At 55.6% G+C, this 23,969-nt stretch overlaps 3 protein-coding genes across 7 annotated transcripts in view; 1 reads left to right on the top strand and 2 right to left on the bottom strand.

The window, feature by feature from the left end:
* Positions 1-16,104, top strand: part of ZMYM3 (zinc finger MYM-type containing 3) — a 33,895-nt gene extending 17,791 nt beyond the window's left edge. For 4 of the 5 annotated variants that reach the window (XM_071569216.1, XM_071569217.1, XM_071569218.1 and 1 more), the window contains exons 10-25: positions 1,910-1,996; positions 2,323-2,473; positions 3,045-3,217; positions 3,645-3,810; positions 8,243-8,301; positions 8,851-9,019; positions 9,593-9,708; positions 9,859-10,033; positions 10,573-10,719; positions 11,497-11,600; positions 11,996-12,164; positions 12,286-12,437; positions 12,886-13,000; positions 13,903-14,157; positions 14,241-14,358; positions 14,735-16,104. In XM_071569216.1, the coding sequence (XP_071425317.1) occupies positions 1,910-1,996; positions 2,323-2,473; positions 3,045-3,217; positions 3,645-3,810; positions 8,243-8,301; positions 8,851-9,019; positions 9,593-9,708; positions 9,859-10,033; positions 10,573-10,719; positions 11,497-11,600; positions 11,996-12,164; positions 12,286-12,437; positions 12,886-13,000; positions 13,903-14,157; positions 14,241-14,358; positions 14,735-14,933 (2,355 nt within the window). In that variant the 3' untranslated portion in view covers positions 14,934-16,104. The remainder of the gene's footprint in view (positions 1-1,909; positions 1,997-2,322; positions 2,474-3,044; positions 3,218-3,644; positions 3,811-8,242; positions 8,302-8,850; positions 9,020-9,592; positions 9,709-9,858; positions 10,034-10,572; positions 10,720-11,496; positions 11,601-11,995; positions 12,165-12,285; positions 12,438-12,885; positions 13,001-13,902; positions 14,158-14,240; positions 14,359-14,734) is intronic. The other variant, XM_071569220.1, reaches the window with a different exon arrangement.
* Positions 16,105-16,432: 328 nt separating this feature from the next.
* On the bottom strand, positions 16,433-18,217 carry LOC139678413 (gap junction alpha-3 protein-like). Its single transcript, XM_071569224.1, is given in 3 exon segments — positions 16,433-17,546; positions 17,548-17,620; positions 17,623-18,217. Coding segments are annotated over 3 exon segments (1,026 nt in total). The 5' UTR covers positions 17,669-18,217; the 3' UTR covers positions 16,433-16,639.
* Positions 18,218-18,303: 86 nt separating this feature from the next.
* On the bottom strand, positions 18,304-21,339 carry GJB1 (gap junction protein beta 1). Its single transcript, XM_071569225.1, has 2 exons — positions 21,252-21,339; positions 18,304-19,300 (listed from the first exon to the last, which is right to left on the bottom strand). Exon 2 carries the CDS (start codon positions 19,286-19,288, stop codon positions 18,449-18,451), a length of 840 nt encoding a protein of 279 aa, XP_071425326.1. The 5' UTR covers positions 19,289-19,300; positions 21,252-21,339; the 3' UTR covers positions 18,304-18,448.
* Positions 21,340-23,969: the final 2,630 nt, after the last annotated feature.

The raw sequence follows: 23,969 nt of genomic DNA, 5'->3' as shown, positions 1-23,969 counted from the left end.
CTGCACTGCTACTGGGGGTTGCCCCAACCCAGGTGCAGCACCTTGCGCTTGACCTTGTTGAATGTCATCAGGTTCCTGTGGGCCACTTCTTGAGCTTGTGCAGGTGTCTCTGGATGGCATCCCATCCTCCAGGAACATTAACCAAACCCCTCAGCTCAATGTCATCTGCAAACCTGTGAAGGGTGCTCTGGATCCACTGTGTCACTGATGATGGCATTGAACAGTACTGCTCCCAGTATGGCCTTCTGAGGGACACCACTTGTCACTGATCTCCATATGGACACTGAACCACTGACCACTGCCTTCTGCACGTGACCATCCAACCAGTTTCTCATCCACTGAACAGTCCACCCAACAAATCCATCTCTCTCCAGTTTAGAGAGAAAGATGTTGTGGGGGACCATGTCAAGGACCGTACAGAAGTCCAGAGAGATGACATCCCCACAGCCCTTTGCTTCTCCACTGATGTAGTCACTCCACTGAGGAACTGCGTTGGTCAGGCAGGATTTGCCCTTGGTGGAACCATGTCAGCTGTCTCAAATCACCTCTCTGTCCTCCATGTGCCTTAGCACAGCTTCTAGAAGGATCTGTTCCATGATCCTCCCAGGCACAGCAGTGAGGCTGACAGGTCAGTTGTTCCCAGGGTCCTCCTTTCTGTGCCTTTTAGTAACGGTTGCAATGTTTCCCTTTTTCCACTTACCTGAGATTGCACTAATTCACCTAACTTGAATTATTGCCATGTAAAACCAGCATTGTAACATATGAGTGAATCAAGGCATAACCTGGATTAGGAACTGTCTTGCTGGCAGATCTCAGAATACTTTTGTCAAAGAGAAATGGCTGAAGAGAACATTTCAAGATGGTTTCTTGGGGATCAGTATTAAGCTGGACTTAACACTGATCAACAGAGTTCAACATCTTCATCAGTCATGTGGCAATAAAGTCAAAGTAAGCATGATAAAATGTTGCAGATGAAAGAAAAACTGGTGACCTTAGCCCATGCTGAAGTCAAGGCAGTCACAGAAATCAAAGCAATTGCATTGATTGACAAGGCCGGTTCCTTCTAACCTGTGCTTAAATGCAGTTCAGTGCAAGATCCTATGTCAGCATTACTCAAGTAGTGTGGGGATGCAAGTCCTGGGAAAGTAAGGATTTTGAAAAGGCCTTGGGATTACAGCAGATAAGCTGTTCAGTATGAGTGTCTCAGTTTACAGCCACAGAGGGAAGGATTATTTAAGTTCTCACAAGCACAAGCAGAAGAACAAGGAGTTAAAGTTTGAGGGTGAGGCAGCAAAAGAGCTAACTAGAATGTTGCACAGATAGGACAGATAGGAAATCTTTATTTTCAATATTGAAGAAAACTTGGAAGTATTCTGAAAAAAAACGTATAAAATTTACATTTGGGCTTCAAAAATAGAATGCCTTATCTGAGGTTATCAGAAACAAGACCAGGAAGATAACTTTATTAATAAATATATCCTCGTGGACTAGACACCAAATGCCAAATGGCTGTTCAATCTAGAAGATGGTGGGAAGAGAAAGACTGCTTGAATTCTGAAATTGCATTACCTTGAAAACAGAAACCAAGCACCTTTAGAGAAGAGGTGGTGGAGGCCCCATCTCTTGATATTTTTAAGTCCAGACGGGTGGCAGCTTGAAAGATTGCCTTCCTGAGAAGAGCTGGACCCAGCACACTGGAAACAAAGTGAAATTACTGTCAAGAATTGCTGTCCAGGAGCTTGAGGCATGATCTGATAGACTGACTGAGTCACCATTGGCGGCAGCAGGTCTGAGTGGGGCCAGGTGGGCTGCTTTGACCATGGAGGAGGCAGGCAGTGGTGACAGTGAGAAGCAGGTGACTGCTGCCCTCCATGTACCTCTCCCTCAACAAGCTGTCTCTTCTCTGCAGCGCACCAGCCCAGAAGGGGGGATCCACCTCAGCTGCCATTACTGCCACAATCTTTTCAGTGGGAAGCCGGAGATCCTAGACTGGCAGGTGAGGACCTTCCCTAGGAGGATGCTGAGGTGGAGGCCAACACTGGTGAGAACTGCAGGGCTCGTTCCTCTCCCTGCTCAGAGCAGAGCTCCTCCTGTGCCAGCTCTCCGAAAGCTTTGGCTGCAGAGACTTGCCTGGAGACTGTGCCAAGTGCTGCACTCCTGGTGTTCAGTGGGATGTCAGAAGGGCAGGAGGAGACCACTTCTGCCAAACCCTGTGCCAATTGAGCTGGGGAGTTGACTCAGCCCTGTAGTCTCTCCTGCTTCCTTGAGAAGTGTGGGAACCTTCTGGCAGCCTGGCTGACCTGGCAGTGGTCTCTTTGGCAGGACAAGGTGTATCAGTTCTGCTGCAAGGACTGCTGTGAGGACTTCAAGCGGCTGCGTGGGGTGGTGTCCCAGTGTGAACACTGCAAGCAGGAGAAGCTCCTGCATGAGAAGATCCGTTTCTCTGGAGTGGAGAAGAACTTCTGCAGTGAAGGTACTTGGGGAAGGCATGGGAAAGGCAGAGCCCCCATGCTGGGGGAGGAGAAGAGAGCATGGAGAGGAACAGAGGGGAGATTGTCTTAGCCAGGCCCTGGGGCAAGAGCCTTGCCATGCAGTGAAGGGAGGACTGTAGTGGGGATGGCTTGCTGTCCAGCCAGGCCCTAGGGCAAGATCTTTACCGTTCATTGTGTCCTTGGGGAGGGCCTTCTCACAGCTTTTCTCTCTCTGGGGGCTGGGGAGACAGCAGGTGGCAGCTCCGCTCCTCCTGTCATCATGCACTTCTACGCTCTTGCGTCTGGGCTGGCCTGACCTGGCCTTGCCCTGCCTGCTGGGTTCCTGCACACAGGAGGTTGGAGTCAGACTCTTCCTAGAAGCATGGAGGTGAGAGATGGCAAGTCCCCATGAGGTCCCATCTTATCCCAGCCCCAGGGGCCAGTGCTGGATTGTTCCCTACAGTGTGTTGCGTGTGCTCTGTTGTCTCGGCAGACCTGGAGTTTGGTCGTGTTTGGGTCAGGGAGGCCCCCAGTTCATCCTGGGAAGGTTTCACTCCTATTGTTTCTCCGCAGGGTGTGTGCTTCTTTACAAACAGGATTTCACCAAGAACCTGGGCCTGTGCTGCATCACCTGCACCTACTGTTCTCAGACCTGCCAGCGGGCGGTCACCGAGCAGCTGGAGGGCAGCACCTGGGACTTCTGTAGTGAAGACTGCAAAAGCAAATACTTGCTCTGGTACTTCAAGGTCAGTATTGGCACTGGCAGCTTGTGCTAAGTGCTGTGGTGGGCACGGCACCCAGATAAGTGGGCATTGCACTGAGGAAGTTCGCACTGCTGGAGTCTGGCTGGCACTGCTGCGGAGAACCTGGCACTGCTGGAGTCCTGCCTGGCAATGACGGGACACTGCTACGGGGAAGCTCACGTAGCTGGAGTCCCCAGCTGATCCTGCCAGACAGAGCACTGCACTGAGGAAGCTCACAGTGCTGGATCCACGGCTAGGGCTGCCGTGAGAAGTTCGCACCGCTGGAGTCCCTGGCTGGCACTGGCAGGGCACTGCTGTGGGGAAGCTCACAGCACCTTGCTATGTGCACCTTTCACTGGAGAGTTGTGTTGCACTCGGAGGGGGTGTGGTTAGTTACTCGTTGTTTCTCTCCTGCTGATGCGGGCTTTAGGCAGCTCGGTGCCATGCCTGCAAGCGTCAGGGGAAGCTGCTGGAAACCATCCACTGGCGGGGGCAAATCAAACACTTCTGCAACCAGCAGTGTCTGCTGCGATTTTACAATCAACAGAACCAGCCCAACCTGGACACGCAGAAGGGGCCCGAGAGCCTGCTGAACAGTGAGTAGGAGGGAGGGAGGGGACCTGCATAGCTCAGTCTGAGAGACACAGGGAAGACTGAACAGCAGGGGGGAAGCTTCCTGCCTGGGACTGGAGGAGACACTAGGGAACAATCCTGCACTGGCCCCTGGGGGGGAAAGGACGGAGTGGGACCTAATGGGCTTCTCCATCTCTAACATCTATGGTTCTATGACACACAGGGCCCAGACGGGAGGAGCCGGTGCCAGCGTGCTGCCTGTAGCTCACACTCTTAGCGAGGATACTCAGGGATTTAACATCCTCAAGTTGCCAGCGGAGAGCTCGATTTACAGGGTTAGGGGACAGCGTGGTTTGGCATGACAATTCCACCTGCAGCCCCACACCACCTCCGAGCTGTGACCTTCTCAGATCTCATAAGCTAATCTGGATTGGGCCAGGTCAGTGCTTGGATGGGAAACATTCAAGGACAAAGAAGGGTGCTGCAGGAAGTGGTGCTGGTGATGCTGTAGGTGGGCTTTCCTCAGCCAGAGCTGAACCTAAAATGGCCTTGAGGGAGCACTGAGCTGCTGGAGGCACTCTTGTCTTGCGATGTTAGATTGGAGTCCTACCACTTACACAAAGTTCACTGCAGCTTTGGGGAGTTGCCAACCTGTGTCCCAGATAACCCCATTCTGCATCCATGGAGTTCCAGCTGGAGAGGAGATTTTTGCTGCCTGTTGCCTCATTTCCTGTCGTTAACTTGAGCCAATTGCTTATGGAAGATTGCAAAGTGCTTTGGGATCCCTCAGGATGGAAGGTGCTCGTAGTGACAGTGACAAGACATCGCTTGGCCCTTGGACACTTGCACAGTCTCATCTGCTTGGTCTTTCATAGGCCATGATTTCCTTGGTAATCTGGGATCTAGTTAAGATGCCTGCAGTTTATCTTGGGACTTGCTTCAGTGGATCAAGCTCCAACACATACCTGCACTGCAGGTTCAGGACTTTGCTGCCCTCCCTGGGATTTCATGAGGTGTGAAACCCTGGCTAGGGTGTGCCAAGGAGGGGAAACCAAGGCAAGGACCTTCACGTGAGAGACCTCATCCTCCATCTCCAGACTCTTCTGGTTCCTCTCCTGTCAATAGTGGGCTGATCATAAGATGGAGGAAGCTCTGGATGTCATTGCTGCTTAGACAGCAAAGCAGAGCTGCTCCTCCAGAAGCAGCAGGTTCCCCCAGCTTGGGGAGTCCCAGCCTGCCTTCCAAGAACCATACTCCATAAAAAGCTGTGTGAAGTGACAGCTCAAGTGGCGGGACACTGGAGTGACCTGGATAAAGAATTGTTGGTTTCTGCTGGCACGGGAGTGCCCATGGGAAGTCAATTGATGGTTCATAGCGTTGTGCTGTCTGGGAGAGGAAGAGATATGAAACTTGCTGGTTCCTGTAGCTCACCAAGTGATTCCACAGCCCTAGCCATTCTGTTCCATTTGTCCACTGCTTTCAAGACATATCACTTTGAAGGGTCCAGTAACACTGCTTTTGGGACACAAGCACAGTGGGTAAATTCTGCCTGCAGAGGGAACCATTAGCCCTTGTCTCCCTGGAGCTATGGACCACAAGACTCAGAAGTACCTTCTCCACCACCAACAACCATGAAAGTCTCAGGCATCCTCCACCACATGTCTGGAGGCCCCCAAGAACTTTGCTGCTTGGTATGTGGGGCATCATCCTTCACTGTGCCACAGCTGCCTCTCTGTGCACCCTGTGAGGATCTGAAGGGAGCCAAGGAAAAGCCCTTCATTAGTGGTGAGTGCTCAGCTGAGCACAAGCTCCAGGCTGCCCCAGCAGCTGCTGTGCTTGGTGAAAGCTGCAGGTGGCACTGGCCCTCTGTGTGTTCTGGCACACCCATCCTCTGCCAGCTCTGGGATAGCTGTGGACAGCCTTGCCCCAGGACTGGGGCATACTGCTGAGTTTGCAAAGAAAGGGTGCTGGAGCCTGGACCTGCTGACACAGAGGGCTTTCCAGCCCACTGTACTGTGCAGGGGATTTCAGAAGGAGCATCTTGTCAGCTCATGGTGAAGAACAGCTTCTGCCTGGTCTAGTCAGGGTCTCCTGTGGATCTGGCAGCTGCATCGCCAGCTCACAAGTGACTGCCTGCATTTCAGGCCCATCTTGGGCAGAGCTGCCAACTACTTGCTTATTCTGTTGCAGCCAGTGGTAGCCTAGAACCCTTAATTCCTGTGACCCAGTGGCTGCTACCAACATGGTGATCCTGACAGTGCTTGTTGCTGGTCATATAAGCAGCCATTCTTTTGCTGGGAACAGTCCATGTAATGCAGGGTTGAGGAGCTTCTGCTACAGCACTATGCCCAATCACTTCCAAGGGGAACTGGCAGTAGATATCTTGTAGATGTATTCTTCTACGTTGTAAATATATTTTGTAGAGTGAAGCCATGGGAAGCTGTGTATCAGAGCTTAGACATCCAAAACTAATCAATGCTGAGGTGGCTAAATACCTAGCCTCTTACATGTAAACCTGTCTGCAAAATCAGCTTTCTTTTTTTTTTCCAGGCAAGAGAGTTTATTGGGACAATCCCTCAGGTTTCATAAGATCTCAGGGAGAAAATGCCAGATCTGGGGCTGGATTGGGTGAAAACTTAGGAAGGGGCAGGGTCTAAGGTCCATTAACCAATGGATTTAGGACAGGGGCAGGGCTGGCTGCACTCCTGGTCCTGCCCTCCCCCAGCCACGAAGCATAGGAGTCTCACACACGGGGTTTCCCACCTTGGAATAGCAGGGCAGAGAGGAGAGGGGGGCCTGGGAGCCCTGGGAACCCCGGGGCTCCTGACTGGGGGCGGGCACCGCAGGAGGCAAACCAGCTTGATGGGTACTCATCAAGAGAACAAAGAAGCTCGAGGGATACAATAAACAGGGTGTGGTGATCATCAGCACAGCACAGACAAGGTAACAGAATCGGACTGGGGCTTGCAATAAAAAATGGACCCTATTGCAAGTAAAACTACACTTTAAAACTTGAACAGCACGTCTCTTAGTCATTCAAGGTGTTTCTCCAGCGCTGTCCTCCTTGGGATTAATTTCAGCATTTTCCTACAACTGGCTCTGCATGGGGCTGTCCAGCTGGAGAGGATAGATGGTCACAAGTCACAGTCTGGGCGGGCAATGCTTTGACAGCTCTTTGTTGGTATTGAGATGAGAGTAAAGAACAATCACAGCTTTCCTGGAAACCTGGACACATGGAGCTTTGTGGCAGGAGAATCTTGTTTCCTAAGTCCTAAATCATTGGCCTGGGGGCAGTCATGTTTGCTTTTGGTTCAACTGCAGCAGAAATTCTGCTCAGGCGCCATAGCTTGTCTTTTTTCAGTCAAGCCTTTGATGTTTCGTACCTGGATCTGCTGCCCATCCACTCTGGGCTCTCAGGGTGAGTTCTTGGACACTGAGACTGTTGTAGAACCTCTGGCTGACTGCTCAGCTACAGACTAGGGAATTTCCAACCGCTGGAATTTGCATGTTTCCCACTGTGGTGGCCAGCAAGTGGAGCCTGCCAGGCCTCCAATTGCACAAGAGCTGGCCTGCGTTTCCTTGGGACAGAGGAAATCTGCGCAGTGCACGGCCTGCGTGTTGGACCATCAGGAATCTGGATCTTTCCTGAAGAGCCTGTCTGTATGTAGGAGGTATAAATGGACCCGCCATTACCTTTGGGTGCTGAGACCTGCTGCTTTCCTTGCAGGTGTCTCCTCCATGCATGGTGCACAGTTAGTGTTGTAAAAGACAGATCGTATTGCCAGCCACCAAGGCTTACTGGAGACTGGGATGAAGGTGCTCTGTTGGCTCATAAGCCTTTGAGATGGGTGCAGGTTCTCTGCAGAGCAAAGGAGCTGGAATTATCATCCAGGGCAGGGTGATGCTGTCACCACCTGAGACTGTCTGTCACATGCGCCTCTTACCTCTCTTTCCTTAGGGGAATGGCCTGCATCCCTAGGGCTGGGGCAAAGCTGTCTCTCTGCTTTTCAGGATATCTCCTAATGCTACTGCTGTCTCTGTCACCTTCTTCCTAAGGATCTCGAAGCACTTTGCCAAGATATTTGTAGCAGGGATATGGAGGCACAGGGAGGGGCCATGGCTCGGTACAGCAAGCCAATAGGCAGAGCTGGGAATAGAGCCCTGGATTCCTCTCTCTGCAAGGGGCTGGGATTTCTCCTGACCTGCTGTGATGGGGATGGGGTGGACTGCAAGGGAGCACAAAATGACATGGGAATAAACTTGATTTTGGAGTTATAGTGTCTTTTGAGCTGCTAGGGCTAGAGATTGTGGAAACATTACCTGTTCCTGGAGTGGCCAGGAGCAGTTTCTGGGGACCCTGTCCCTGCTCTCTGGCTGCTCACACCTCCAGTCCCAGCAGTGGGACATGTTGACCCATGAGCTCTTGAACTTAAGAGTTGTTGCTTTCTCTTACAGGTCAGACTTCAGATCCAAAACCAACTGTTCCTTCCACACAGAAGACAGAGACTAACATGGTAAGACCCACTGGAGTGCAAGATAGCACAAAAGTGCTGTGCCTAAAGAGAAAACAGTTCTGCCATTGCTCAGGGAGATTTTGTTCTTCTACAAGCAATGCATTTTGAGATGTCTGGGTAGTGGGAGCTGATAAGAGCTCCTAGGGAGGGCAGTATCAGCATAACTCCTGCAAGGGGGAAGAATAATCATTCCCCAGGTGTTGATGATGAACTCCAGAATAGCTTGATGCTGTGGCACTGGCTCTTCTTTCCACAAGGTTTTCCTGTGCCTGGTATAGTCCCTGTACCTCTGTTCCCCTCTGCCCCATGGGACAGGAGCCACGAGTGCCAGACTCCTGGCACAGCAGACACACCACACAGGTTTGCTGCCTGCCAGAAGCAGCTTGGCAGTCCTTCATCCAGGCCTGACTGTGGGATTGTCCACATGTGTGCTGGGAACTGCCAGGTCCCAGGAGGTGCTTTTGCAGTCACTCCAGCTGTACTTGTAGTAGGGAAGAGCTTGTGCTGCCTCAAGTGGACATCAACCTCCTTCTTTCTACATTTCCTCAGCTATCAGCAAAGGCCTCCTCAGCCCAAACGTCTTCAGCTGCACCGCCTCCTGCCCCACCTCTGGTTCCAGCCACCCCTCGGAAAAACAAAGCTGCCATGTGTAAACCACTGATGCAGAACCGGGGCATTTCATGCAAGTTAGAAATGAAGTCCAAAGGATGTCAGACAGGTAGGAAAACAAGACCTAACTGCAGGATTACAGGGGCATTTTGGAAAGGCAAGTGGCACATCCCTGCTCCAGATTCCAAATCCAGCTTGAAACATTGCACAAATTGTATTTGGCACTATGCTGAGGAGTCAGGACATACATGGCAGGGCTGGGGGTAGGGAGTGCGTTTCCATCAGCAGCAGTAGGAGAGATGCAAAGAGCACTGTAGCATGATCCCACCTCTTGTGGGACAGCTCCTCTTGCTCTGGAGGTTACTAGCTTGTCCAAGGGCTGTCTGCTGAGCATGTTCCACGGCAGCTCCTGCTGGGCATGTGTGTGTTATCTCCAGCATGTGCAAGGCAACTGGACCTCTTGGCAGGGCTACATAAGTGCAGGACTTGCACTTCTGGCTAAGGCAAGCCTCTCTTATTGCTGGGCTTGACTTGCTGCTGCTCCAGCTCTACCCACAAATCAGAGAAGCTGGTGGCTGGAAAGGCTGTGGTGCTGGATGGCTGGGGGCATGTCAGTGTGCAGTGGGGATGGGTGAAAGAGCTTCTGGATTCAAGCTGACTGATACACTTTTGCTCTTGTCAGAGGCTGACTGGAAGCCCCAGGTGGTTGTGTTGCCAATCCCCGTCCCGATCTTCGTGCCTGTGCCTATGCATATGTACTGCCAGAAAGTACCTGTGCCTTTCTCCATGCCTGTCCCGGTAAGCAATGCACTTCACCTGCTCCTGTTCTCTTACTATCTTGGTCCTGCCTTGCTGCAGCGTACCTGCTTCCCTGTTCATCTTCTCCTGCCTCTGCTTTTGCATCAGTCAACTGAGTATGCTTTCTGCCTGATGTGCTGCTGTCTACAGGTGCCTGTGCCAATGTTCCTGCCCACGACCTTGGAGAGCACAGAGAAGATTGTGGAGACCATTGAGGAACTGAAGGTGAAGATCCCCTCCAATCCCCTAGAAGCTGACATCCTGGCCATGGCTGAGATGATTGCAGAGGCTGAGGAACTGGACAAGGCCTCCTCAGACCTGTGTGGTAAGTTCTGCCATGTCTTGGTCTGGTCCAACAGCTGGGATCTAGGGCGGTTTGGCAGCTCTTGAAGCTAAAACACTTGCCTGGACTGTGGGTCTCCCAAAGCCTTTGAAAAGGAAAGCAGGGAAGAGCAAGTCCTCAACTTCTGCTGAGGAGGTACCAAGAGGGAGCAGCTTCAGCAGAGAGCACTGTTTGTCACTGTCCCTTTTGAAGGTGCCAGTCTTGAGGGACTGTTAGTTTATTCAGGTGGCTGTTCCAATTCTTCCCTAAAGTAGCAGCTTCCCAGCTAGAAAACTAGCAGTCCTGATCTTACAGGTCTTTTTATTTGTGGGTTTTGTTCCTCAAACCCCAGTGAGTGCCTCATCAAACATCCAGTGCCTTGCTGTCCAGGGAGAGCTGGACAGTGCAGATGTTGTGGGGCTGCTCTGAGCACAGGACTCTGCTGCACACAGGGAGCCCAACATCATTTTCCAGCTGTCACAGGGAAAACAGACAAAAGTCTTTCAGGAAAGTTGGGTTTATGATCTGCTTTTGCCTTGCAGACCTGGTGAGTAACCAGAGTGCAGAGGGTCTCCTGGAGGACTGTGATCTGTTTGGACCAGCACGGGACGATGTGTTGGCTATGGCTGTCAAGATGGCAAATGTCCTCGATGAGCCGGGCCAGGACCTGGAGGCTGACTTCCCTAAGAGTAAGAGCTGGGGGCAGCAGCTGTGTAGGGTTGCTTGTGCTGCAGCAGGATTCTCCTGCTGCCCTCAGCTGACTGCTGCCAGCAGCACTGAGAACTGTGTGAAATTACCTCCCTATTCCCTCTGACTGACCAGGCTTGAGGCCTGGGACTGAGCCTTGCACATGACTGCTTGCAGCAGAGGGGAGGAGACCACCACTTCTGAAGGAGTGTGTGTTTGTCTAGGCTAACTTATCTGTAGAGAACCTGCTGAGGAGGCAGAATGAGAAGCTGGTTTTAATACAGAGAGAGCAAGGCAGCAGCACTGATGTGTTTATGGATGATGATTCCAGAAGATCCAGTAAGGCGAGAGACTTGGACAGGGCATGGCATCCTGGGAAATGGTAGAATTGCTGAGTGCCCTTTAACAGGCAGAAGGTGGAAGAAGAGGCAGGGACTTGCAGGGGCACTGCAGTGCTGAGCAGGATGGTAGCAGCAAAGGATTGAACTGAGGTGCCTGTACTGGGTGACCTCATACAAGGGCAACAGGAATGTTCCTCAGGTTTAAAAAATGAACAAAAAACTGCCAGAGGGGAAAATACGGGTCTCTGGTTATTCTGAGATAGCTTAGCATCATCTGCCAGAATTGTATTTCCTTTGCTGAGCAGTGGCTAAAAGTTCATGGCAGGCAGTGATGGAGGATCTGAAGTGTTCCCTCTTCATCTTGCTGTAAAACCTTGCCAGTGCAGGGGACAGGATGAGAAGTCTCAGCTGAGTCTTTCTGCCTGTATTTCCTTCCAGACCCTCTAGACATCAACCCCAGTGTGGACTTCCTCTTTGACTGTGGGCTGGTGGGACCAGATGATGTGTCCACAGAGCAAGATCTGCCTCGAGCTGTCCGAAAGGTGAGCTGTCTCTGTGTACTGCCTGCTTAAAGCTCTCTGGGCGTGGAGTGGGAGCTGGCATCTGGAATGTAGGAGCTGAAGTGTGCCAGAGGCTTTAGTATGCTGGAAAGGTTGTGCCCTTGCCCTTCAGGGCATGCTTGGCCTTTGGGCCTTGAATGAAAATACTTGCCTGTCACTTCAGAGGAGCTTTGAATGCTACAGGTCATAGGGTCTCTTTCCTTTGGTCCTCGTAACTAATGGGCCTTCTTGGCTTGACTGCCAGCAGAAGGGTGCCTGCTGGCATGGCCACAGGCACACTGGGAGTCACAGACTGCAGTCAGCAGGTCTGAAGGGTGGCCAGAACTCTTGCGTCTGTCCCAGGTAGGTGTCCAGTCTCACAGTACACCTCTCTGCAGGGGCAGAAGCGCCTGGTGCTCTCTGAAAGCTGTTCCCGGGACTCAATGAGCAGCCAGCCCAGCTGTACAGTCCTGAACTACTCGTACGGTGTGAATGCCTGGAAGTCCTGGGTGCAAGCCAAGTACGCAGGGGGAGAGACCAGCAAGGGAGAGGAGCTGCGATTTGGCCGTAAGTGCCTTGTCTGGGTGCAGTGGAGTGGCAGAAACCTCCTGGAAGCTGGATCTCAGGGTGCTGAGGTGCTCCTGACCTTGCAGGCTATTGTCTGAGGCTACTGTGCTTGTTTCTACAGCCAAGCCCATGAGGATCAAGGAAGACATCTTAGCCTGCTCAGCAGCTGAGCTCAACTATGGCCTGGCCCAGTTTGTCAAGGAGATAACACGGCCCAACGGAGAGCGCTATGAACCGGACAGCATCTATTACCTCTGCCTTGGCATTCAGCAGGTAAGGGACGCCCTGCTGCCCTCCAGTCCTCCATAGCCAGACTTAAGGGGTCAGAGCTGGTGAGAGGGAAGCTTTTACCCTTCATTCTGCCTTCTGGGGACCCAGAGAGGCTCACTGAAATCTCCTTCAGTGCCTCACCCCAGGACAGCAGCCCACCTGGTTTGGTCTTTGTTCCCAAGCTCAGAGAATAGAGTGGCAACTATTCCTCAGACTTCCACCATTCTTGCACACCCTTGAGGAGGGCTGGGAGATCTCCCCAAACTCATTCCCTTCTTCACCACCAAGTCTGCCTTGTCATGCCTCAGGGTTTTCCTTGCAGCTCTCAGAAGTGTCTGCCCTGCAGCTCTGGTGGTACAAGGAGGCATGCTCTGTATGTGTGGCCTCTGGGGAGGGTTTGCATTCCAAGTAGTGCTATGTTTCTCTTGACTGTGTGTTCTGTCCTTTCTAGTACCTGCTCGAGAACAATCGTATGGTGAATATATTTACAGACCTTTACTACCTGACCTTCGTGCAGGAGCTGAACAAGTCCCTGAGTGGGTGGCAACCTACAATCTTACCAAATAGTACGTGTCTTCAAGAGTACCTTCAGTCACCACACATACCCAGTTTGTGCTTCCAGCCTTGGATCCCCTGGTCTGATTGTGCTCCCCCAGCCTCGACCCTCTTTCTTGGCATAGGCAGCACAGTCCTGCTGTGTCTTGGGGTCAGACTGACCCAGACTGACAGCAGGGCCAGTATAGTTCATGCCTCAGCAACTTCTGTAGCCCACAGTCAGAGTATCTGGGAGCAGAGCATGTGTTCTTTGTATTCTGGGACAGTTTGAATCTTTGCAAGACTTTTACAGTGATATCTCCACCCTTTGGCAAAGAGCATGCCAGACCAGGGGGCACACTGGTGCTTGTCTATGTTCCCAGCACATGGTGAGCCCTGCACACTGTGCTAATAAGCCTTGGCCAAGGTTGCTGTGCTACTGCCTTGTGAATGGACTTAGAGCTCTGCAGAGACTGTTCATGATGCTGTGATGCTGTGATCTGGGCTGCCTTCCCTGCTATGTCATGACAGTCACAGATCCAGCCTCACCTCTGCATATTGGCTGTCCCAGACAGAGGCATTTGATTCCAGACCTATGTGTCCGTGCAGGACCTGGCTGTGTCTCTCCTGCCTGCTGCTTTTCCTTCATCTCAGTGTGGTAGAGCATTGACCTGGGGTTCACTTTGTGGCCATCTGTAGTGAGGAGTGGTTAGGATTGATGTGGGTTCTTGTCTGTGGGTTGGCTGTGTTCTGGGATGGCTCATGGCTGGGCAGAGCCAACATCTAGTTCTGCTGATGGCTCTAGAGAAACAGCCTTATGGAAAAAAAAAGATACTGTGAAGTGTCAGGGTAGCACAGTGAGCTCTTCTGGGCAGGGTAAAGAAATTGCCACAAGGCACTGTTGATGTGACCTGGTTCTTCCTCTGTGTTGCAGACACTGTTTTCTCCCGTGTCGAGGAGGAGCACCTCTGGGAGTGCAAACAGCTGGGTGTTTACTCACCCTTTGTGCTGCTCAACACCCTCATGTTCTTCAACACTAAGTTCTTTGGGCTGCAGACGGCAGAGGAGCACATGCAGCTCTCCTTCACCAACGTGGTGCGCCAGTCCCGCAAGTGCACCACTGCCCGTGGTGTGACAAAGGTGGTGAGCATCCGCTACTGCGCTCCTGCCAAGCAGAAGAAAAGCCGAGGTAGGGTTTGAGGGAACATCTGTCCCTCCCCCTGCTTCCCTCCTTGGGATACAGCCATGATCCAGCTCTCTCCCCCTCTGCAGATGGCAGCTCTGGAAAACGGAAGCGTGAGGAGGAGGTGCCGATGCTGGAGCAGCGGGAGAACAAGATGAACCCCCTCCGATGCCCAGTCAAGTTCTATGAGTTCTATCTCTCCAAATGGTGAGGTTTTCTCTGGAGAATGGGCATGTGCCATTTTGGGGCCAGCACTCAGTTTTAGTGACTGCTACTTTCTGAATATTTGTATGTTAGCCTGAAGCCTTGCACAGGGTTTGTGCTGCATATATAGACCATGGCCTCTTCCACTTCTTGCCTTTCTCCAGACTGGCAGGAGTGTGCAGTATGAGTCCGGGTGCTTGAGTGTTAAGGGATTTTGGTCCTGAGCAACGAGCTGCAGGCTCAGTTTGTGTCCTCATCCTGCTGAATGATGAGAGGCTGTGACAAGGCTTGAGTCCCCCTTGCTAACCATGATGGCAGGCCAGGCTGTCTGAGCCCCTGAAGCTGAGACCCCAGGTCTGACCTCCCTCTCTCTTTACAGTCCCGAGAGTCTGCGGAACCGCAACGATGTGTTCTACCTGCAGCCTGAGCGGTCGTGCATCGCCGAGTCGCCGCTGTGGTACTCGGTGATCCCCATGGACCGGAGCATGCTGGAGAGCATGCTGAACCGCATCCTGGCTGTCAGGGAGATCTACGAGGAGCACAGTCGGCTCAACAGCCTGGAGGATGACATGGACTAAGAGCGAGGTGCTGCTGGGCTGGCTGCGCTCCAGCCCTGGACACCTCATCTTCCTGCCTCCCGCTGCAGGGCAGGAGCCGTGCAGCATAGGAGGGGATGGTGCTGCAGCAGTTCTGTCCCTTCATTGTTACCAGACTTGGACATCCTGTCTTGCTCATTACAGGCCTCCCTTACATACATGGCCCCCACACTCAGCTCTGCCTCCAGTTTTGGCTGCTGGGTGAACCATCTTTCCCAGGGCCAGTTCCCATGGCACCTCCCCTTGCCCTTCTGAGAGTCCCTGGGGCACCTCCCCTTGCCCTTGCTCCCCCTACGTTCAGCCCTGCCCCTCCCCTACCTCTGCCCCTGCCCCAAGCCAGGAATTGCACAAAGATGGTGACCATGAGACCAGCGCCCCTGAAGCTTTTACTTCCCTCTTCCTTTATCATTTCCTCATGAGGCTGCTGGTGGCACAGCAGGAACAGCTCTGCTGCTGGGGCAGGATTGGGGTTTCAGGCCAGTGGTGATAGACCACAGGCTGCCTGAGAACTATTGGGTCAGGAGAAGGGCTTTTTTGCAGGTGTGGGAGAGGTTTGGGTTGGCTTCAGAGAGCAGAGGGAGCTGGCACTGGAATGTGAGGGCAGAGATCTGGCCTTGCCGTGGGGACACCTCACTCATTATGCAGCTGGGATGTCTCTCTCAGTTTGGTAAATGTTTCCTGAGTCAGCTGAAAACTCAGGGAGATGGGTCTGTGCCAGTTCTGCCCTTGTTTCCCCACTGTTCCCTGTCCTGGCGTAAGTCCTCTCTCCCATGCAAGGTGCCATCAGTGGGAACCTCTGCTCTAGCCAGTGGCTCGGGCAGCTGCTGGCAGAAACAGGGAGCTCTGCCTGGCCTCCCCTCCCTCCCACAGCAGCAGATTCCCAGTGCCCTGCCCAGGGTAAGTTTGGCTCCAGCTGTCCTGCTCCCTGCTGCCTCCTGCCCTTCCTTGTGTTCTGGTCAGTTTTCTTGAGCTGTACATGGGTCTCCTGTTGAGCCTGTATATATTGTTCTGGGCCCTGGCCCAGGGCCATCTGTTCTCTGTGTCCATGTGGAGAGTGAGCTGCTCACCAATCTTGTTGTAGTGATGCCAGGGCCCTAGGACTAACCCTGTGTCTCTGGAAACCATTCATTTCAAATAAAGATGTGGAAAACTTTTGGCAGCCCCTGGTTTTCCCCCTTGGGCAGGGTGAGCATTGCAGGAGAACAGGGCCAGTGTCCCACTGCTGCTGTGCACCTCCCTCCTGTCCATCTCTGCCTGCACTTGTAGCTTGCCAGCTGTGCATGCTGGGATGGCCCCTGACCCAGTGCCCCCTGGTGCCAGCCTGGCATGCCATACCTGTCCCTACCCTGCTTCTTTTGATATGTCACCTGCTGACAAAGCTGCAGCTCAACCCACCCCAGCAGTGGCCATGCCCTGGCTGTGCAGTGTGTCCGTAGGATCAGAGAGCAATGCCATGTGAGCAAAGCAGGAGTCAAGGGCAGTGCAGTGACTGTTTATTTGGTCCCACATCCCAGCTGACTCTCAGCCCTGCTGCTCCCAGGAGTGCTGGGAGCAGCTGAGCTGTGTGCCCAGAGCCATGTCCAACTTTCATGCTGGCCATGGAATCCATGCCATGAGTGTCTGGAGACTGAAGCACCACTGTGGCCACCCATGCATCACCCATTCCTGACTGTCCCAGCAGGCCACGTTCACACTGTCAGGTCTGCTGCTCGCATCTCCCTGGGGGACCCACCAGCCACTCCTAGCCATGCACCTGCCTTCTTCAGAGGTGCCAGGCCATGGGGAGGTCTGCCAGCAGCCAGGGGGCTGCCGACCCTGGGCAGGGTGACACGGTTGCTGCGGGGCCCTAAGGGGGCACTAGGAGTGGTTAGGATGCGGGACCTGGGGCCTGGCCCCTGCCGGCACTTGGTGAGGCCCAAGTGGTAGATCTCCACCAGGTTGAGCAGCAGGGACACGCAGGCCACCCCCAGCATGAAGAGGATGAAGATGGTCTTCTCAGTGGGCCGGGAGATGTAGCAGTTGACAGTGTTGGGGCAGGGCCAGCGGCTGCAGGTGTAGAGGGGCTTCAGCTGGAACCCGTACAAGGCGTACTGGCCCACAATGAAGCCCACTTCCAGAAGAGCCTTGAAGACAACGTTGCAGATGTACGTCCTCAGGATGGCCCCTCGCAAGCAGACCTGTCCCCGCGTGTCCCTCGCGGGGAGCTGGGGCTGCCTGGGGCGTGGCCGCCTGGCCCCGCTGCCGGCCCGTGCTGCCACTTGCTGCTGTGCCTTCTCCTCCAGGTGCACCAGGTGCAGGATGTGGCCCAGATACACGAGGCTGGGGGTGGAGACGAAGATGATCTGCAGGACCCAGAAGCGGAGGTGGGAGATGGGGAAGGTGCTGTCATAGCAGGCATTCTGGCAGCCAGGCTGCTGCGTGTCGCAGGAGAAGCCAGACAGCTCATCACCCCAGACCCGCTCAGCGGCTGCCCCCAGCACCAGGATACGGAAGACGAAGAGGACAGTGAGCCAGACCTTCCCCACCACTGTGGAGTGCTCCTGGGCATTCTCCAGCAGCCGCCCCAGCAGGCTCCAGTCCCCCATGGCACGTGCTGCCCTGCAAGACAGCCACCCTCCAGACATGGCCACCCCACAACCCACCAAACTGCCACCCCGTCCCTGCGATGGGCAAGAGTGCACAGACCCAACCCAAGGCTGTTCCTGCAGTGTCCCCATCCCAAGGGACCCACTAACCTGTCACAAGGAGGACACTGGAAGCAAAGGCTTCCAGCAGAAAGCTGGGAGCACCACGGGGAACGCCTGCAGTGGCTATCCCTGGGGACCCCTCACCGTAGATGGGCGCGTGGAGCAGAGCCCAGTACTCCCACGCCGTCGGCTCCCGGGATGCAGGATGCTGCAAAGCCCCTTCCCAGCTGGTCCCCAGCTCCTCAGCGGGTGCAGACAGATCTGCCAGGCTCCCTCTGTCCGTTCACCCAACAGCGGACATGGGGTTATTGGGGCATGAGGCAGCTGTGTGCCCCATTGGCTTTCACTGTGACTGGCACATGGAACAGCCACTGGGGAAACTTTTTGCCTCTATTTTTGGTCTGGGCACTTTTCTAAATATATTCGGGGCTGCAGGGGCTGGTGCTGGGGGAGCGCAAGCCCTTGGACACTGGTCAATGCCACCCAGGGGTCACTGGTCCTGCAAGCTATCTGCCAGGGCACCACAGCTACAGCTCAGCCCAGGCACTGCAGCCTCCACAGCCCCTACTGGCACCCACCAGGGCTTGGGTGCAGGAGTGGGCACCCCATACTGGCACCCCAGCTCCCAGCATGTCCCAGCCAGAGCAGAAAGGAGGAAGGCAGCACCTGAGAATGGAGATTTAATGGCCCAAGATGCTATTCTGGCCATCTAGGAGAGCCAGAGTGGCACCTGAGGAATGCTGTCCTTGGGACAGGGACAGCAGCAAGGCCAGGGGGTGACTGTGGGGCAGGGACCCCGCACCGCTGACCCTAACAGGCAGAGCAGCGGTCACCCTTCTCCTGCAGCCCAGAGTTGCGGCGCAGCATGTCCTTGAGGGAACCATCCTGCTCTGTCAGCAGCTGGTTGATCTCATTCTGCTTGTACTCGGAGGAATGCTTGTGCCCATAGAAGGAGCTCTTCCCTGACGAGGGATTGGAGTGGTGCTGGCTTCGGCGGGCACAGGCTCGTACCACCAGGTACACCAGCTCTGCCATGTTGAGGACGATGCAGATGCTGGAGGTGACCAGCATGAAGACAGTGAAGATGGTCTTCTCAGTGGGCCGGGAGATGAAGCAGTCAACAGTGTTGGGACAGGGGTAAGCCTCACACTTGACCAGCCGCATCATCTGGTAGCCCGGGTAGAGCATGTAGAAGATGTACATGAACACAGCCTCAAAGAGCAGCCTGAAGACCACACTGCACATGTACGTCCACCACAGCGAACCCGCTATCCGCATCTTGTGCTTCTTCACCTCTTCCATGTGCTTGGCATCCGCATGCCCCGTCAGCACCAGCAGCTTCTTCTCCTGGTGCTGCTGGTAGGCCACGTGCATGGCTACAAGCAGGGCTGGTGTGGTGACGAGGATGAGCTGCAGGGCCCACAGTCGGATGTGGGAGATGGGGAAGAAGTGGTCATAGCAGACGCTGTTGCAGCCAGGCTGCTGCGTGTTGCAGGTGAAGGCAGATTTCTCATCCCCCCAGACACTCTCAGCTGCCACCACCAGCACCATTATCCGGAAGATGAAGATGACAGAGAGCCAGATGCGGCCAATGGCGGTGGAGTGGCGGTTCACCCCACTCAGCACTGTGTAGAGCCCAGCCCAGTTCATTGTTTCTCACGTCTGCAGGAGAGAGCAGTGAGAGATGATGTTAGAGGAGCAGGAAGGGCCCCTAGCTGAGAGCCACCACATCCTGAACCTGGTGGCAGCAGCCCCAGGAGGGGCCTGGGAGAAACTGGGTGTCACAGCCCTGGGAGTAGGACAGCAGGATGGACAGAAAGCAGGATGGCAGAGTGGCTTCTGCTGCTGACAGGGCTCAAAGCAGCATTTTGGCCAGAGCAGGCAGGAAACTGGCTGGCCCTCCAGTGCTGGCTGCTCCTGCCCTGCCACCCCACACTGGCACAAGGATCCTATACCGCATCTGCCACAGAGGATGGGAGTGAAGCTCCCACATCTCCACAGGAACCCCTAATCCACACCCAGCACTGAGTTTGTTGGCTAGGAATGAACCCAAGGGAGCTACATGGGTTCCTCTGCACCAGCACATCCCTCCCCTTGTCACCCCGTTCCCATCAGGAGCAGGGCCAGGGAACCTCAAGCTGGGAGTCACCCCCTGTGCAGCCACGCATTGCCACCCTCCTAGAGCCATCCCTGCCGGGGGAGCATGAAGTGACCCTGAACCCTAGGCACAGACCCCCACCCCACCAGAGCCACCCCACTGGCACTGAGCAGTGCCGGGAGCTTTTTCCCACACCCCCACGGGGCTGGGGGGCTGGGACCTGCCCTCCAGCCCCCCCTGCTGTGGAGGGTCCTGGCGACTCGTACCTGCCGGTGAGAAAGGGTCCTTGCAAGCTGCCCCCAGTGGCCCCTCTAAGGTCTCATGCCTCCCGCAGGAGAGCTCTGCTCCGCCTGCCCTTGTCTCTCTCTGCCACTGCCCTGCACTGGAAGTCATATGCTGCTTTATAAACTATTTACATACAATGGGGCCTTTATCGGCCACTGAACAACACACTTTAGCATTCAGATCTAACGCCCTGACTTCCGCCCACCCTGGCCCAACAAAGTGCCTGTGTGCTGCATTCTCCTGCTCGGCCCCGCACCCACTCCCACCTCCCCACCACACCCCGACCACGGCCACAGCCCTCCTGCAGGACCCACGCCACAGACATCACTGGGCTGAGCAGGACACACAGGTTGTCTGGAGCTCCATTCCCTTCCCAGGATGCATGGCAGAGCTGAGCTGCATGCCCATCCTACATGGACAGCACAGGGCACTGAGGCTGAAGCAGGGTCTGGCACTGAGCACTCTGTGGGCAGCCGTGGGGCTGGGTGCCCTGAGTGCCCCTTCTGTGAGTCCTGCCATGCCCTCAAGGCTGTGCTGCCAGGGGGTTGGTGCTGGCAGCAACAGCTGTGAGGGCACTGGAGCTGCCCTGTCTGTGCCCTGTCCCGTTGGGGACATGGGAAAGAGTCTGCTGGAGTGACACTTGGCTGCGTGCTGGCTTGGGCTGCCCTCAGTGCTGAGCACGGTGGGGGCTTTGCTTCTCTCCCAAGACAGGCCCACTGACGCAGCTGTACTGCTCAGGCATGCTGGTGGGGCAACGACCCCTGTGCTCACACTGCCCCCCGCCATGCCCCTCTGTGCTGCTGCCCCCACCACACCACCACACTGTGCCCCATTCCTGCAGAGACGGTGCCATGTCCCTTGGGTTTTGTCCCCTGACTCAGGTGGGGACCAGCATATCCAGTAAACTCCACCGGCTGTGGGACCTGCAAGTTGGCAGGGGAACAACACCCTCCCAAATGCCACCTCCTCCCCTTAGCCCCGGGTGTGAGTGTCTGGAGCTGTGCAAATGGTAGTGGGCCAAGACCCTGCAGCAAAGCTGTGGGGAGGCCAGCCAGTGCCCACTCTCTGCCCCTCTCCTTGCTCTCCCATGGGGACCAGCACCTCCAGCTCTGCCCTCCTGGCCCATGGCTGATCCCTTCTGTGACCCTCACCCTGGGTCCCCTGGTGCTGCCCAGCTGGGGGACTTGTAGCCACCCCCTCCCAGCGATTCTGTGCCCTCCAGCTTCTCACCTCAACACCAGGAAAACCAAACCTCTCAGGGAACGCAGCAGCCTCACGCTGCAGTGCAACAGCCTGGACTTTATACTGCCCTCCAGCCCTTCACCCACCCCCTCCCAAACAGCCTTGTCTTTCAGTACTCGCTCTACCTGGCCCTGCCAAGTAAACACCGCAGGTGTGTCCAGCCTGTACTCACACCCACCAGCACCAACCACTGCAGCTGAGTATCCGCCGGGGACAGCCCAGGGGCCACTGCAGCAGCAAGGCAGGGCCAGCCCCCCGGGATGGTCCCGTGGGAGCCCTCTGGTCCTCGTGGCCACACTCCTGCTATGAGCATCCTCCCCGCCACATTCTCTGCAAGCCAGGCACACACACCACGTTGGAGCCCTGCACCCCCTCCCGGGGGACAGCTCTGGGTACCCCCAGCTCCTGGGGCAAATCGATCTGCGGCTGCAGGCTACTGGCTGGCCCCTGGGGAGCCACCAAAACCCAGATTTAATGTGTACAAGTGCAGCCGCGAAAGGCAAACAACTTGTCAACGATTAACTCGAGCGTCCCGCTCCAAGGTCCCGCCACCCAGCACCCTGCGCGGGACACGGCGCCCCTGCCCTTCGCCTTGGGTGGGCTTCAGGAGCCTGCACACCATCCCCTGCCCGGGGTGACAGCGGTGCCCGTGTCCCCCGCACGAGGACGGCAGGGTGGCACTGCGGGGTGACTGAAGGGGGACTCGAGGTGCCCCAGCACGGGGCGGGGGCGGGGGGCAATGGGCAGTCAGGGGCAGTCAGGGGTGCGGGGCGGGAGAAGCCGGCGGGGCCGCAATCTCGGCCTCTGTGATAAACCGCGGGCGGCTGAGTCAGACACGCCGCCCGGCACTGAACGGGAGCTGCCATATCGCGACACGCCCTGTCCCGTGATACGCCCTTAACGAAGAGGCGTCCCAAGTGGTGACGGGGTGCAGACTGGGGGGACACTGTGGACACCATGGACACCGGCTAGTGAGGCCAGGCGAGGGAGATCAGGCTGGGTGGGGGACACTCGGGGGGGCTCGACAGGAGCACACTGGTGGGCACTGGAGGATTTGTGGGCCACCCTAAGTGGGGTGGATGGAGCACAGGAGGGTCTCCGGGAGGCAGGCGGGGCGGGGGCGAGCACGGGGGGACACTGGGACCCAGACTTGGGGTCACTGACAGTCACAGGGAACCAGGCTAGGGGTCACTGGGGGCCTGTAGGAGAGGCACTGGGAGCCAAGCTAGGGATCACTGGGAGTCACTGGGAGCTATTACGAGCCAGGCTAGGGTTCACTGGGGATCTCCGAGGGGGGGTGGAGCACTGGGAACCAAGCAAGGAGGCACTGGGGGCCTAAGTAAGGAGGCACTGGGGGCCTCCAAGGACACTGGGAGCCAGGCTAGGGGACACTGGGAGTCACTGGTAGCTACTAAGAGCCAGGCTAGAGTTCACTGGGGATCTCCGGGGCGGGGGAGGCACTGGGAGCCAAGCAAGGGGGCACTGGGAGCCAGGCGAGGGGTCACTGGGGGTCCCGGCCGTGCGGGCGGGGGGCGGTCGCTGGCGGTGGCACCAGGTGGCGCTGCGGGGCCGACGGGGCCGCACCTGCCGCGGCAGCTGCCGGCGGGGCACAGCGTGGGAATCCGACAGAAAATATAATAAAAGTAGAGAAAGAACACGGGAAAGAGGGAGGAGGAGCCCGGGGCGTTGCTGTCCAGCCCGGTGCCCGCCCGCTGTCCTGGCCGGGAGCTGACGGGAGGACCAGAGGCCCCGGGGATGGGCGGGCAGCCCCCTCGCCTGTTTGCCGTAGGTAAAGATGTTGTGCAAGAGCCAGCGCTCAGGAACAGGCTGTACTGAGCAGCCGTGGCCGGCGCTGTCTCCAGTGCTCAGAAAACTACCCCATCCACGACCACGCGGACCAGAAACGCTCCCTTTGTTAATGACGTTAACTGTGAAGTTAATTAGGCATCTGAAGGCGAAGAGGTCAAAGACGTGGGCACATCGAACGCAGACGAGCTGATGAGATGGGCAGGACTGAGCCAACATCCGGATGGCGGGACCAGGGTGACGCAGATGCTGTCACTCTGCTGGGGTCAGAGGTCTTGCAGCCCAGCAGTCTGCACCGGTATGATGGAGGAAATCTAGCTCAAGCATCACTGAAACACCTCTGCTGCCAGGAGGAAAGGGGTGCTGCAGAGCAGGCTTTCAGAGCCCCCTTTCCCCAGCCATCCTGGCCCAGGAAGGGTTGGCCCTAAGAATAGCTCATGACCACTGCAGTGCAGAGGCCGCTGGGCTTCCAGGCTTGGACTGACAGCAGCACAGGCATCCCTGGATCCAGGCTGCTGCTCTTGGAGAGACAAAAGCCTCTGGTCTGAGTCAACTGCCAGGAAGGTCACTGGCAGTGGGTGAGCACAGAAATTCTTTGTGCTGCTGCAGTACAGAGCAGAGGGGGTTGCAGCATACGATGTACCAACCTGTCCTGACTGCCTGTGAATCTGCTGTTCTGTGTCCTGATTGCATCAGGGATGAGGGGAACAGGATCAGAACACTCCCCCAGCAGTGCTACTGTGCAGAGAAGCATCAACCTTGCTCTCCTGCTGCCTGTGGATCCTGGAGCAGCCAGGGGCCATTCACTTCTTCTCCATGCTAGGGACAGCTTTGCAGTTGAGTTGCATTATGCTTCTGTTTGCAGCACTAAACCTGTCCCCTGAAGCACAGGTTGTCCCA

This window comes from Pithys albifrons, chromosome 14, assembly GCF_047495875.1.
Source record: "Pithys albifrons albifrons isolate INPA30051 chromosome 14, PitAlb_v1, whole genome shotgun sequence".
Taxonomy (NCBI): domain Eukaryota; kingdom Metazoa; phylum Chordata; class Aves; order Passeriformes; family Thamnophilidae; genus Pithys; species Pithys albifrons.
This window is presented reverse-complemented; position numbering and strand designations above follow the sequence as displayed.